At 42.7% G+C, this 14637-nt stretch overlaps 1 protein-coding gene across 1 annotated transcript in view; it reads left to right on the top strand.

Moving 5' to 3' along the window:
• Nucleotides 1-4507: 4507 nt before the first annotated feature.
• The window catches only part of GLE1 (GLE1 RNA export mediator), a 29044-nt gene continuing 18914 nt past the window's right edge, over nt 4508-14637 (top strand). The window contains exons 1-3 of the mRNA XM_012639721.1: nt 4508-4719; nt 11129-11350; nt 12999-13109. Coding sequence (XP_012495175.1) covers nt 4621-4719; nt 11129-11350; nt 12999-13109 — 432 coding nt within the window. The 5' untranslated portion in view covers nt 4508-4620. The remainder of the gene's footprint in view (nt 4720-11128; nt 11351-12998; nt 13110-14637) is intronic.

Below are 14637 nucleotides of genomic sequence, written 5' to 3'. Positions count from 1 at the left end.
AGTAGCTGGGACTGCAGGCACATACCACCATACCCAGCTAATTTTTTTTTTTTTAATTTTTTTGTAGAAACAGTGTCTCACTATATTGCCAGGGGGTCTCAAACTCCTGGTTCAAGCCATCCTCCTGCCTTTGCCTTCCAAAGTGCTAGAATTATAAGCATGAGCCACCCTTACCAGCCAGATCCCCTTTCTAAAACAGCTTTATTGGCCGGGCGCAGTGGCTCATGCCTGTAATGCTAGCACTCTGGGAGGCTGAGGCGGGAGGATCACTTGAGCTCAGGAGTTGGAGACCAGCCTGAGCAAGAGCGAGACCCTGTCTCTACTAAAAATAGAAAAAATTAGCGAGGTTAGCCAGGCACAGTGGCTCACACCTACTCGGGAGGCTGAGGCAGGAGCATCCCTTGAGCACAGGAGTTTAAGTTTGCAGTGAGCTATAATGACACCATTGCACTCTAGCCCAGGTGACAGAGTGAGACTCTATCTCAAAAAAATCCGCAGCTTTATTATCATTTAAATTCTCTAAAATTCACTCATTTAAATTGTATAATTCAATGGTTTTTAGTATATTCAGAGTTGTGCAATTATCACTATAATCTAAGTTGAGAATATTTTCAAAAAGAAACCCCATACTCATTAGCAGTCACTCCCCAATCCCCCTCCCCCTCAGCCCCTGGCAACCCCTAATGATGTCCCCGTGTCTCTGTGGATTTGCCTATTCTGGACATGTCACACACACTGCCTATGCTCTGTTTTTCCTCTTAGGTGGACCGCCGCTACCAGAGCCGGCTACAAGACCTGAAAGATCGCCTGGAGCAGTCGGAGAGCACCAACCGCAGCATGCAGAACTATGTCCAGTTCCTGAAGTCGTCATATGCCAATGTGTTTGGGGACAGTCCCTATGCTACCTACCTGACCAGCTCCCCCATCCGCTCCCGATCTCCTCCTGCCTGAGGCCACCTGTCTAGGGCCTAGAGCCCTGACTCATGCCATGGGAACTAAGTAGTTGCCAAGCCATAGCCGGAAAGCCAGTGGGTTTTCCTCTCACTCCCAGTGATGAAGTGCGTTCAGGATCTTGACCTTAGCTACTGGCTCCAGAAAAGTACGTAAAGCAGCAGGGATGAAGCAGGAAGCACTTGGGTGTCTCCTTCCTGATATAGTTGCCTAATCGAAGATTTCTTAATTACCTTGACAGCCCTTAAATTAACTACTACGTTCGGGTACCAGATTTTAACTTACCATGACTTTGCTCCTTCCTCTCCCGAGAGAATATTTGGACTGGACTTTTTCCACCAGTCCCCTTACAGCCCTCATCTTTTTAGGGATCTCTCTCTTGGATTTTCTGACCTCAACCAGCAGGAGCTCCTCCCAGGCTGTGAGCACCTTCACTTGTTTTTTTTCTGATTTCACGGGTGTGGTGTTTCCCAAGCTCAGTGCAAACGTCTCATGCCTGAGTTTTTTTGAGGCCACTGGCCCCCAGGCATTTCACAGCAGACCCTTGAGGGCTTGTGTCCATTTGGCTTTTTACAAGTATAATCCTATTCTCATTAATTTTTGTTTCTCTTTGCCTGATGTGTATCTGTGGAATTCATCCATTCTTGAAATATTTGTGTGGTTTTATAAAAAGCTTTTATAATCAGTTACTTAAGTCTCCATTGGATGATTTTCTTTACCGCACCCCCCTCATCCCTCTTCTAAAAATGATTAAACTCTGCAGGAGAGCCAGAAACATTTTTTAAATTACTTGGTACATGTAAGATTTGTTTTTCATTTCATTTTAGCTCAGGTTGGTTCTTTCTCCTTTGCACATTTTCACATTACAATCCATGAGGTGTGTGCAGGACACGGACTTCCATAAGGCGTTGCTCAGCGTTTGGGGCAGACCATATTAGCAGTTAGGAAGAGCGTGGGATGGTGTACAGCGTATTTTTAAAATGTTAATCAGTTTCTGAATGATAAGAACATAGGCCGTTTTTATTCACATTTTCCTGCATCTAAAAAGAAAGAATGAAGAAATTCTTTAGAGAAGAGAACAAATTGGTACTGTGTTGACTGCTACCCTTTCCATTCCCGCTGTTCTTGGCTTTCTGGGTAATCCAGTCTTGTCATTTCTCAGCCACTCTAATCCAAGTCAAAAACTCTTGAGAATTCCTGTATGTCCTTAAGCAGTGGGCCCCACCCAGGCGTCTGGATTTCGAAGACCAGAAATCTCTCTCCCCCCCCACCATTTTGAGGACATTCGTAGTTTCCAGCTTTCACTTTTTCTAAGGAAGATTATTAAAACCCTACTAGCGTGGCCGGGCAAGGTGGCTCACGCCTGTAATCCTAGCACCCTGGGAGGCCGAGGCGGGTGGATTGTTTGACCTCAGGTGTTCGAGACCAGCCTAAAATTAGAAAGAAATTTCTAAAATTAGAAAGAAATTAACCGGCCAACTAAAAATATATAGAAAAAATTAGCCGGGCATGGTGGTGCATGCCTGTAGTCCCAGCTACTCGGGAGGCTGAGGCAGAAGGATTGCTTGAGCCCAGGAGTTTGAGGTTGCTGTGAGCTAGGCTGACGCCACAGCACTCACTCTAGCCCGGGCAAAAGAGTGAGACTCTGTCTCAAAAAAAAAAAAAACCCTACTAGCTACCACTGCCACAAAACCAAGCCCAATTTCATACCCTTAATGGAAATGGACTTGAACTTATAATATTGGAAAGACTTTTCTAAGAAAGGACAGTTAGCAAATTTACACCAACGTGAATATATATCTGTACAACTCATTATTTTTGCTCTATTTTTCTTTGTAAAATATTCTATCACAAAAAGTCCAGAGAGTTTGTAAAAACTCAGAAAATGAAAAATGTTCATATTGTTCATACTCCAAAGAGAATCCTTCCTACCTCACACAGATCCCATAGAACAATGGGGATACAAGGGTCAAAAAGCCAGGGAAAGAGTAAAATGGTGGTTACCAGAGGTTGGGAAGGGTAGCAAGGAGTGGGGGATAAAGTGGGGATGGTTAATGGGTGCAAAAATATAGTTAGATACAATGAACAACACTTGATAGCACAACAAAGTGATTATAATTAATAAGTTAGGGTATGCTCTAAAATAAAGAGTGGAATTGGAATGTTCCTAACATAAATTTCTGAGGTTTTGGATACCCCAATTACTTTCATTTGATTAATTCTCATTGTATGCCTGTATCAAAACATCACATGTACCCTATAAAGATATATAACTATTATGTACCCATAATAATTAAAAAACTTGGATGAAGGGAGAAAAGGAAAAAAAAAAAGTCAGGTCCCAGTTACAGCTGTCTCTGGGCAATTGTGACTTATTTTTATTGAGATATTATTAACATACTATAAAATTCACCCTTTTAAAGTTTATATATAATTCAGTGGTTTTTAGCATATTCAGCAAGTTGTGCAACTATCACCATTATCTAATTCTAGACCATTTTCATCACCCCCAGAAGAAACTTAACCCATAAGCGGTCCTTCCCCATTCCCATCCTCCAGCTGGCAACCACAAATAGTCTCTCTGGCTCTGTGGATTTGCCTGTTCTAGACACTTCACGTAAATGGAATTGTCCAATATGTGGCTTCTTTGACTTAGCGTATTTCCAGATTCACATCGTAGCATGTTATCAGTATTTTATACTTGTATTGCTGAATAATATTCCAGCGTATAGATAATAGTGTTTTCTCTCATGGCAACCCACGGCTGGAACTGCCCCAAAAGCTGCCGCAGAGGAATTCCCCACAAGGGAATGCCCCAAACCCTCTGGAGATGGGGTGATTGGGATTCCAAGGAAGCACTAAGGGCCAGGGTGATCAGTCCAAAGCGCTTACCAGGGGAATTTACATACACAGTGCTGCAATTCTCCAGGCTGACAGCAAGAGAGAAGGGGTGTTCTACCCAGGTACGTCCAGAGCGATGGGGGATCAAGGTATGGAGTTTGTATGAGAGTTTGAGGAATTTGTCTCAGGGCAAGGGCTAGTTTCTTTCAGTGCTTTGGGCAAAAACTTAGATACCTTTATGAGTGCCTGGGAATGTTTCAAGGCCTGGGTTTGGCGGCAAGCCTGCTGGGAAAAACCTGCAGCTGCTGAGTCACAGAGCCTTCAAGGCAGTCTGTGATACTCGGTCACGACACAGAAAGTGGAGGGAACTGGGGAACCCTACATATAGTGCCATATTTTATTCACTCACCACGTGATGGACACACGGATTTGCTTTCACTTTTTGGCTACTATGAATAACGCTGCTATGAACGTTCACGTATGTACAAGTCTGCGTAGACGTGGGGGGTTGCCAGACTGTCTTCCGCAGCAGCTGCTCCATTTTACAATCCCATGAACAGTGTATAAGGGTTCCAGTTTGCCCGAATCCTCAATGAACGGCCGATTTTGCGCAACCCACAGAGCTCCCGGCTGGTGTTCCCCTCTGCAGAGTTAGCCCCAGCAGCCGGAGACAGCGCCGGCGGTGGGGGGTGGGGCCGTTAGGGGAGGGGCTGCACTGCGCTGCGTGCGTGCCCCGGAAGCGGAAGCCAGCGCCCCTTTGCCGGCGGCCGATTCGAGGGCTTGTTTTGTCACAAGCGGAGCCTCTGAGGAGCTGGAAGAGGGCGGACCATGCCGTCCGAGGGTCGCTGCTGGGAGACCCTGCAGGCTCTGCGTAGTTCCAACAAAGGTCGCCTTTGCTACCACCGCGACTGGCAGCTGCGGGGTGAGGTGAGCGGCGGCCCCGGAGGGCCTAGGCCCTCTCGCCCCTCGCGACGGGATCTTGCTCTTGCTTAGCTCTTGGCACGCCCTGCGCCCGGGATCCCGTGCGTTCTAACACCTTGCATTTATTTCTTGACTCCTGTTTGTGCGTCTGCCTGTTTTAGAGTTTCTGGCCTCTCCAACCTGTTCTAGCCGTTCGGAGATCTGCCCTTACTTCAGAGGTGCTCTGCTCTCTGAAGGCTTCATTGCTGCCCCCAGCCAGAGTTGGGCGCTTCGTATTGTGTTGTCAAAGCAATCCTGGCCTTTCAGGGTCAGTTAATTTACTGACTCATGTGCCAGGAGCTCCAGATTTAGCAGCGCACGATTAACACGACCTAACCCATTGCTGTCAGTGAAGTGATCAAGTTTTTAGATGACATTTGGCTGACCTGGAAAGTCAGTGGGGACGTGATCACTGTACTGGAGGTGGGATGATGTGGAGACAGTTAAAGCAGAGCTACTATCCCCGAGTTGCTGGTCGTTAGCTTCAGGCAGGACATTGTCCTGTCTCTTCAGACTTGTGTGGGAAACAATTCTAAAGTATTTCCCCGTCTTTCATATCGTTGACAGTTTTAAAGTATACAGACCTTACATTCTGTAGGTTAACTCCCAACCTGGGTCTGTCTGGTGCTTTCAAACCATCAGTTTATACATTTATACATTTTTTTTTTTTTTTTGCTCACTCTGCCACGCGGCTACTAGAGTGCAGTGCCGTCGTCATAGCTCACTGCAGTCTCACACGCTTGGGCTCAAGCGATCCTCCTGCCTCAGCCTCCAGAGTAGCTGGGACTACAGGCACCCAGCTAATTTTTCTATTTTTTTGTGGACGGGGTCTTGCTCTTGCTCAGGCTGGTCTCCAACTCCTGACCTCAAGCAATCCTCCCACCTCGGCCTCCCAAAGTGCTAGAATTACAGGCACGCAGCCAGCCTCAGGTTATGCATTCTTAAATAGAATACCACAGAATGATGTCCTGTTCTCAGTAAGTCACCTGAGGAAGCACACAGATATCAACCTGTCCCAACACTGGTGTTGCTAACCTTGATCACCTGGTCACATTGTTATCCATCAGGTCTCTCTTTTTTTTTTTTTTTTTTTTGAGACAGAGTCTCACTCTGTTGCCCGGGCTAGAGTGAGTGTCGTGGCGTCAGCCTAGCTCACAGCAACCTCAAACTCCTGGGCTCAAACGATCCTCCTGCCTCAGCCTCCCGAGTCGCTGGGACTACCAGCATGTGCCACCATGCCCGGCTAATTTTTTCTATATTTTTTTAGTTGTCCGGTTAATTTCTTTCTATTTTTAGTAGAGACGGGGTCTCACTCTTGCTCAGGCTGGTTTCGAACTCCTGAGCTCAAAGAATCCGCCCGCCTCGGCCTCCCAGAGTGCTAGGATTACAGGCGTGAACCACCGCGCCCGGCCCATCAGGTCTCTTTATATCCACCATTCCTTCTATTAATACATTTGTTAGTTGGCATTCTGCTGTAAGGAGAAGCTTTCTTTTCTTCACTGTTTAGTTACATCAGTATGAACTTATGCGTGCCTATTTTATTCAGTGAGTTATAATCCATTATTTATTTATTTTAAATGTCCCACATTTTGTGTGCTTGTATCAAAATATCATATGTACCACATAAATATGTATGACTATTATGTATCCATAAAAATTAAAAAAAAGAAAAAAGGTGTCCCAGATTTGGCCAGTGGGAGCCTCTTTAAATTGGCTCTTGTGTTCCTTTGACATGTTTCCATCATTCATTGACATTTCTTTCCTTTTTCGCACAACAAGGTGTCCCAGGGGCAAGTTCTACTTTCCCTGTCCCAACCCTAGAATCAGCTGTTTCTCCAAAGACCCTGAATTCTTTTGAAGTGGAGGATGGTACTGTATAGAAACTAAGATCTAGTTCAGGGTGCTCATTGTTGCTTGGGTACCATTGCTTCTAAGCATTCTCAGTAGACGGAGCTAAGAAATCTATGTATGTATATGTGTACACACATCCACACTTAAATGCTATCTATAACTATTTCTCTATTTGTATGTACATATATATTATGAAACCATGGGTTCGTACGTATAAATGCCATTTCCAATCCCGTACCTCAGGGTTCTTTTTAACTTTCCCGCATCCGTGTTTGTAAATTTGGCTCTTGTTATTCTCAATATATTTACTTATTTGCTCAAGCAACTCACTTATTTAGTTCATGGTAGCAATCTCCCAGCCACTCTGGTTGTTTCTTCTGACAGCCTCCTTCGTACTTGCCTGTACCTCCACCCACCTTCCCCAATCATCAGCTGCCTTGCTGGCACCTCCATGCCAACGGAGGAGGGAAAGGGCCTCGTGGTCATTGTCAGTACTTCCTTACTTTCTCATGCAACAAAAAGTTCCAGGTGCATCTTATATTTTCCAGCCTCAGCTCTGGAACCTGCCTTTTCGGCAAAGACCGCTGGTTTTGTTTAGTGTAAAATTATATTTAGAAACCAAGATCTGGCACTAGATATCCTCATTATTTCTACTAGGGATGCAAACCACATTTATATCTATTTCTATATACATTAAAGACCATGAGTTCATAATAGTATCTCCACCATAGGATTCATTCTACTTTTCCCCTTTCAGTTCTCTGACAGTGAAAAACCTGGCTCCCACATCCACAATATATTTATTTCCTCAAGCCTAGAATACATAGAAAATAGTTTTTGAATTTTAGAATATGGAATGCCTCTGTGAAACAAATCTACTAACTAGGATTCAGGGTTTTTTTGTTTCTAGTCTGAAAGTTTGTGGTTAAAATACTGGGTTCAAAAAGTTATTTAGGTTAGTTCCACCTCCACTTCCACCTCTGCCAATATGATTACTTTATTCATTTGTTTTTGTTTGTATTCTATTTAAAGTTTTTTCTCCCACCCTTGTTGATTTTGGTTATTTTGAATATGTGAAACATTAAGATGATTACAAAATCAGAACTGTACAATAAAGTGTGCCAGAGAAGGGTCACTCCCCAACCCCTTCTCAAGTTCATATCCACTCCCTATAAGTAAGCGATCTCATTAGTTTCTAGTTTCTTGTTTCTGTGTTATTTTAAATAAACAAATTGATGCATGTTTTGTTATTTCCCATTCTTTTCTATACAAAACAGATAACTTTTTTGTACTTGTCTTTTTTAATCTAATATATCCTAGAAATCACTCCATATCAGTTTTTGAGTTTTTTCCCAGTTGCATAGTATTTTGTTGTATGGAGGTTCCACAGTTAATTCAACCACTCTACTATGTATGGGTTTTTAGGTTGCTCCCAATGTTTTGCAGTTACAAGCAGTATGACAGTGAATAATCTTGTACATGAGCATTTTCATTTTGTGGGAAGTATATCTTCAGGATAAAATCCTAGAAGTGAGATCACTGGATCAAAAGGTAAATCTAGATGTAGTTTTGTTGACCAATTCCCTTCCGTAGTGGATATATCAATTTGCCTTGAATCAGCAATGCACGATCATGCCCATTTGCCTACAGCTTTGTCAACACAATGCATTATTATACTTTTTAATTTTTTGCTTATTTAATAGGGAAGAATAAGATCTCAGTGTAGTTTTACTATACATTTCTCTCTTAGATGAGGTTGAACATCCTTTCCTATAGTTGAAACTGTTTTATTTCTTTATTTGTGAATCGCTTGTTTATGTCTTTGCACATTTTTCTATTGGGGGTTTTGGTACTGTTTTCCTTCTAATTTATACAAGTTCTTTATGTATTGGGATAATAGCCCGTTATCTGTGATATATCTTGCATTTATATTTTTCTAGTTTGTTAATTGAGTTTTTCTTTATTTATGGTGTTTTTTGTATATATGGCTTTACACTTTGTACTTGAAAATTTGCTCCTAGAATTAATTTTGGTGTAAGGAATGAATAAAAGGTGTTGTCTCAATGTTATTTCTAATATATTTTTAAAATCAGCCTCATTAGTGTATAAAGTGTGCATATCAGCATATTTGCTTCTATGTCCAGATTGTTTACCATGGGTTGAATATCTATTTATTATACATGTCGACCTGTGATCTACATTAGGATTTTCAACCATAGCACTATTGACATTTTCGGCTGGGTTGGATAATTCTTTTTGGAGGGGCTGCTGTTCCAGGCCATGTACATTGTAGAATGTTAAGCAGCATCCCTGGCTTCTTCCCACTAGATGCCAGTAGCACCCTCCTAGTTCTGATGACCAAAATGTCTCCCTCCAGATATTGCCAAATACCCTGTAGAGGTTAAAATTGTTCCTGCTCAGGAACCACTGGTCTGGACAAAATATTAGTTTGCAATTATTGAGTACTTATTATGTGCCAGGTATGGGTCTAAGTTCTTTATATATATTACTTGTTTAATCCTCTCAAAGCCTTTTGAGATGGATCCTTTATTACCTCATTTTAGAAGGGATGAAGCTGCAGGGTACAGTGACTGGCACCTGTAGTGCCAGCTACTCGGGAGGCAGGGGTGGGAGGATCGCTTGAGGCCAAAAGTCCAAGACCAGCCTGGGCAATATGGTGAAACCCCCATCTCTAAAATAAATAAATAAATAAAACATAAAAATAATTAGCCAGGTACGGTGACACAAGCCTGTAGTCCTAGCTTCTCGGGAGGCTGAGGCTGCTGTGAGCTATAATCATGCCGCCACACTCCAACCTGAGTGAGGGAATGAAACCCCGTCTCTAATAAAAAAAATTAAAAAATGATGAAGCTGAGGCCTGAGAGGTTAGGTAACTTGCCAACAGTAAAACAGGTAAGTGGAATTCAGAGATGGAATTAAAACCTAGAAAGGCTGGTTCTAAACTCAGCGCTCTTAATCATTATTAAACTGTTTCTCCATATTTCCTGGTAAAATTTCCTGACATTGAGTAAAGTTCCTAGCCAAAATTTGTCACGCACTTTACAGTTAAATGGCATAAGCGCTGGTTTAAAGCACTGTATGCCAGCCATGTAGAGAGAATAGTTAACTGGTATAAAGTCCACACATAGACTAGAGAGGGTCTAGAATTTGTTTTATAGTCTTTGTATTATAAATCTCATTTAAGCCATTGGATTTTACATCAGTTACCACTTTCTTTGCTTTTTTAAAAAAAGTATCATATTTTCATTTTAAAAATTATATCTCCATTAAACTAAGAAATGCAGAAAATTAGAACAAGGAGAAATATATCACTTAGTACTCAAGCGTAACTTCTGATATATTTCCTTCATGTTTTCTAGTGTAGTGGCATTTGTTTTTATTTTACATACTTGTAATCGTATCAATACTCTAGTTTTTTCACTGAAAATTGAATGTCAATTATGTTATTACATAGGATTCACAATCAGTGCAGTCATAAGCCACAAAATGACATTTTGGTCAGTCAACGATATATGTAGGACCACATATACCACAGTGGTCCCGTAAGTTAATGGAGCATATGTGGAAACTTGATATATGGCACTTGATAGTGGCATTGCAGGTCAAGTCGGGGAAATGATTGATACTCAGTAATGGTGCTAGGACATTCTGTTTTCCATATGGAAAAAAATAGATAAAAAATATATATTATCTAGGGGCTGGGCGCGGTGGCTCACGCCTGTAATCTTAGCTCTCTGGGAGGCCGAGGCGGGCAGATTGTTTGAGCTCAGGAGTTCGAGACCAGCCTGAGCAAGAGCGAGACCCTGTCTCTACTAAAATTAGAAAGAAATGGACAACTAAAAATATATAGAAATATAGAAAAAATTAGCCGGGCATGGTGGCGCATGCCTGTAGTCCCAGCTACTCGGGAGGCTGAGGCAGGAGGATCGCTTGAGTCCAGGAGTTTGAGGTTGCTGTGAGCTAGGCTGACGCCACGGCACTCTAGCCCGGGCAACACAGTGAGACTCTGTCCCAAAAAAAAAAAATATATATATATATCATCTAGGGTTGTTAAAGTACATTCTGTAATGTTTGCACAGTGGCGAAATTGCATAACGATGCATGTCTCAGAACGTATCCCCATTGTCAAGTGAGGGATGACTGTATTTTTAAATGACTAATATTCCACTGATTGTGTATATGATAGTTTCCTTTGAAATTCCTCTTGTATTCTAATTTATTCCAATGTTTTAGGTTGCTTTCAAATATGTTTTAATGACAATCTTTGTGTATTGTTCCTTTTTCTGTAGTTAGGGTTATTTAGTCTGATTTTCTTTAGAAGGAAAATCAGGGTCATTATCAAGAAAGCACTGCACTTTGTTTTCATCTCTGACTGTTAATACAATTACTTTGGGTCTTTGGTATTTATTATTTAGGCCTTATGAGATGTTCAGTAAGGCATGTGGTAGATTATACTTAGAGCAGTTGCTATGCAAGTTGGGTTTAACCCTTTTCTTTTCTCTAGGATGTTTTAGAAGAATGTATGACTCTTCCAAAGCTATCTTCTTACTCTGGATGGGTGGTAGATCATGTCCTACCCCATACACAGGAGAACCCACTACCCTCTGAGACCTCACCATCCCCTAGGTACACTTCAGCCCTAGACCAACCCTCATGTGTTCCCAAATCTCCTGTCAGAAACTCTGCCTTCTCACCAGCCTCCCCTGCAACACCGAATGGAACCAAGGTAAGGTTTTAATCAGTTCAAGATAAAAGGTATGGTTGCTGCAAAGTTACAGTGTTTAATATTGTCACGTGACAGTGACCATACGCAGCAGAAAATAATGATTGCTTCTTATTGCAGCTGTTTACTGCATTGTTCAGTGTTCTCTTGATGAAGACCCAGAAGGAGAAATTCCCCTCTATTCTTAGTACCAAGAATGATGTAATTAATTTTATGAGCAATTGGATTTTTTTTCCTCATGAATATTGCTTCTGTTTAACTGATAAGGTCCCCCTTATTGTGTTGGCTGCTGGAAAAAGGCTTAGAGCAAATTGTATACCTGCTCTTAAAGTTTACGTATCTTATCATTGGTTCTGTATGAGTTTTTATTCCTAGCTCTACTTTTTTTTTAATAATTTAAAGTTTTATCTATCAGCCACTTTTTCTCATACTCCAGCACATATATTGGATTACAATAAAACCGTTTTTCTTTTTTTTTTTTTTTTACAGGCTTAATTTTACTTTATTTTTCTTGTATAAAAATGCTATGTTATAGCCACAGCTGGAGCCTGGGTCCTCTGCACAGAGACTCTGGTGTGGGTCTTGACAAGATGGTCAGTGAATTCCTGGTAGGGAGACTTGGTGAATACTGTCTCTTTCCAGAGGTCAGGAGTCAGATAGCTATAGGTCTTGGAGATGGCATCAAAGATGGCCTTTGCGAAGTTGCCCAGGGTGGCAGTGCAGCCCCTGGCCGAGGTGTAGCAGTCATCAGTACCAGCCATCATCAACAGCTTCTTGGGCACAGGGGCTGAGACGATGCCAGTTCCTGTAGGGGCAGGGATGAGACGTACCAGCACAGTGCCGCAGCAGCCTGTCACCTTGTAAGGAACAGTGTAGGGCTTGCCGATCTTGTTCCCTCAGTAGCCTCTCTGCACAGGGACAATGGAGCGCTTGGCCAGGATGATGGCCCCTCAGATGGCAGTGGCTATCTCCTTTGAGAGATGCCCCCAGGAAAAAGTCAATGATCTCAGACTCCTTGATGGGCAAGGAGAACAGATAGATCTCCTCCAGGGATTTGATCTTCATGTCCTTAACCAAGCGGCCCAGCTTGGTGATGGGCATCCACTCCTTGTCCCCGGCCTTGCCTCCGCGAGCTCCGTGGCCTCGGCCCTGGCCCTGGCCCCGACCACAGCCGCGACCCCGGCCCCAGACGCCACTGCCAAAGCCTCCACGGAAGCCACCGCAGCCTCCCATTCCAGGGCCCTGGGGCCTTCGGGCCCTCCTGCTGCACCAGCGTCATCCGCCATTTGGTGTTTTTTCGGAGAAGAAGCAAAACCGTTTTTCTTAGACATAGGTTCACAGCTATAAGTTGACCATTCAGCCAGAATTTTTTCCAAGGGACTTTTAGATGGAACTTTTTAAATGTTGTGACAAAACTCACAAATAACAAACACAGACAATTTTCAACACAAAATGTCAGGCTTATCAAATGGGAATCCAAAGGGGACAGATGCCACCCCAAAATGCCCTGTTTCTGGCTTGAGTTTTTTTTTTTTTTATTATTGTTATTGGTGGTTGTTCATAAGTTGGAATGTGATCTTTGTCTAGAAGAGTTAACACCAACTTTACCATGTTAAAAGCTTAATTCCTTTTTCATCTTCTTTCCACATAGGATAAACAGGAGTCCCCACATACAGAATCTATGGTACTTCAGTCTTCCCGGGCAATCAAAGTGGAAGGCTGCATCCGAATGTACGAACTGGTACACAGAATGAAAGGAACGGTAGGTGAACCTGTGAAATGAGGCAGGCTTGACCCTAGGGGGCCACATTGAACTGCAATTCCCCAGGGCTTAGCAATGCCCTCTGTACACCACTCTTCCTTCCCACCCACTGTTCCTTTGGGGAGAAAGTATAATGTAGAGGTCAAGAGTGAAGTCAAATGTGCTTTCCAATCCTGGCTCTTCTATTTTACATGTGATTTTAGGAAAATTACTTAGGCTTTCCTGGCTTCCATTTACTTCTCCAAAATTTGAAAATGGTCTGGGGTTGTCAAATAAGCTTCTACTGAGAAGATGGGACCATAACAGCTTCTTGGGGGGAACAAAGCACTATTTTAATTAATTTATTTGACTTTATTATTTTGTTAATTAGAAAAGTAATGCATGATTTTGTAAAAAATGTTTTTAGAGTATAGGAATTTATAAAACAAAAGTCTTCTGGCATCTTTATTCATTCATTTAATAATTGAGTCAGCAAATATTTATTTATTTGCTTGTTTGTTTATTGAGACAGTCCTCACTCCGTTCCCTGGGCTACAGTGCTGTGGCGTCAACCTAGCTCACTGCAACCTCAAACTCCTGGGCTCAAGTGATCCTCCTGCCTCAGCCTCCCGAATAGCTGGGACTACAGGCATGCGCCACCATGCCTGGCTAATTTTTTCTATATATTTTTAATTGTCTGCTAATTTCTTTCTATTTTTTTTTTTTAGTAGAGACGGGGTCTCACTCTTGCTCAGGCTAGAGTAAATATTTATTGAGTACCTATGTGCCAGATGCTGTTCTAGGTCTAGATAAAACAGTGAACAAAGTAGACATGAACCCATGCTCTCATACATCTTATATTCTGGTGGGGAGAGACATAAGTAAACAAGAGAAATAAGTAAAATATAGTTAAACTCTTATAATCTGGGTGAATGATGGTGGTTGCTTAGATGAGGGTGGTAGCAATGGAGATGGTGAGAAATGGATAAATTCTGAATATCTGAGTGGCCTTATACTGGAAGCTTTAAAAGAAGTTTTAAAATAAAATAACAGACCAGGCAAACTGGCTCATGCCTGTAATCTCAGCACTTTGAGAGGCCAAGGTGGAAGTATCACTTGAGGCCAGGAGTTCAAGACCAGCCTGGGTAACATAGAGAGATCCCATCTCTACAAAAGAAATTTTTTAAAATTAGCCAAGTGTGGTGGCATGCACCAGTAGTCCCAGCTACTTGCTTGAGCCCCAGAGTTCGAGCCTGCAGTGAGCTGGGATTGTGCCATTGCACTCCAGCTTGGGTGACAGAGCGAGAGCCTGTCTCTATAAAAATACATAAATGGGCCGGGCGCAGTGGCTTACTCCTGTAATCCTAGCACTCTGGGAGGCCGAGGCGGGCGGATTGTTTGAGCTCAGGAGTTCGAGACCAGCCTGAGCAAGAGCAAGACCCTGTCTCTAAGGCTGGGCGCGGTGGCTCACGCCTGTAATCCTAGCTCTCTGGGAGGCCGAGGCGGGCGGATTGTTTGAGCTCAGGAGTTCGAAACCAGCCTGAGCAAG

This window comes from Propithecus coquereli, unplaced genomic scaffold (genome assembly GCF_000956105.1).
Source record: "Propithecus coquereli isolate 6110/MARCELLA unplaced genomic scaffold, Pcoq_1.0 Scaffold142, whole genome shotgun sequence".
Lineage (NCBI taxonomy): Eukaryota > Metazoa > Chordata > Mammalia > Primates > Indriidae > Propithecus > Propithecus coquereli.
This window is presented reverse-complemented; position numbering and strand designations above follow the sequence as displayed.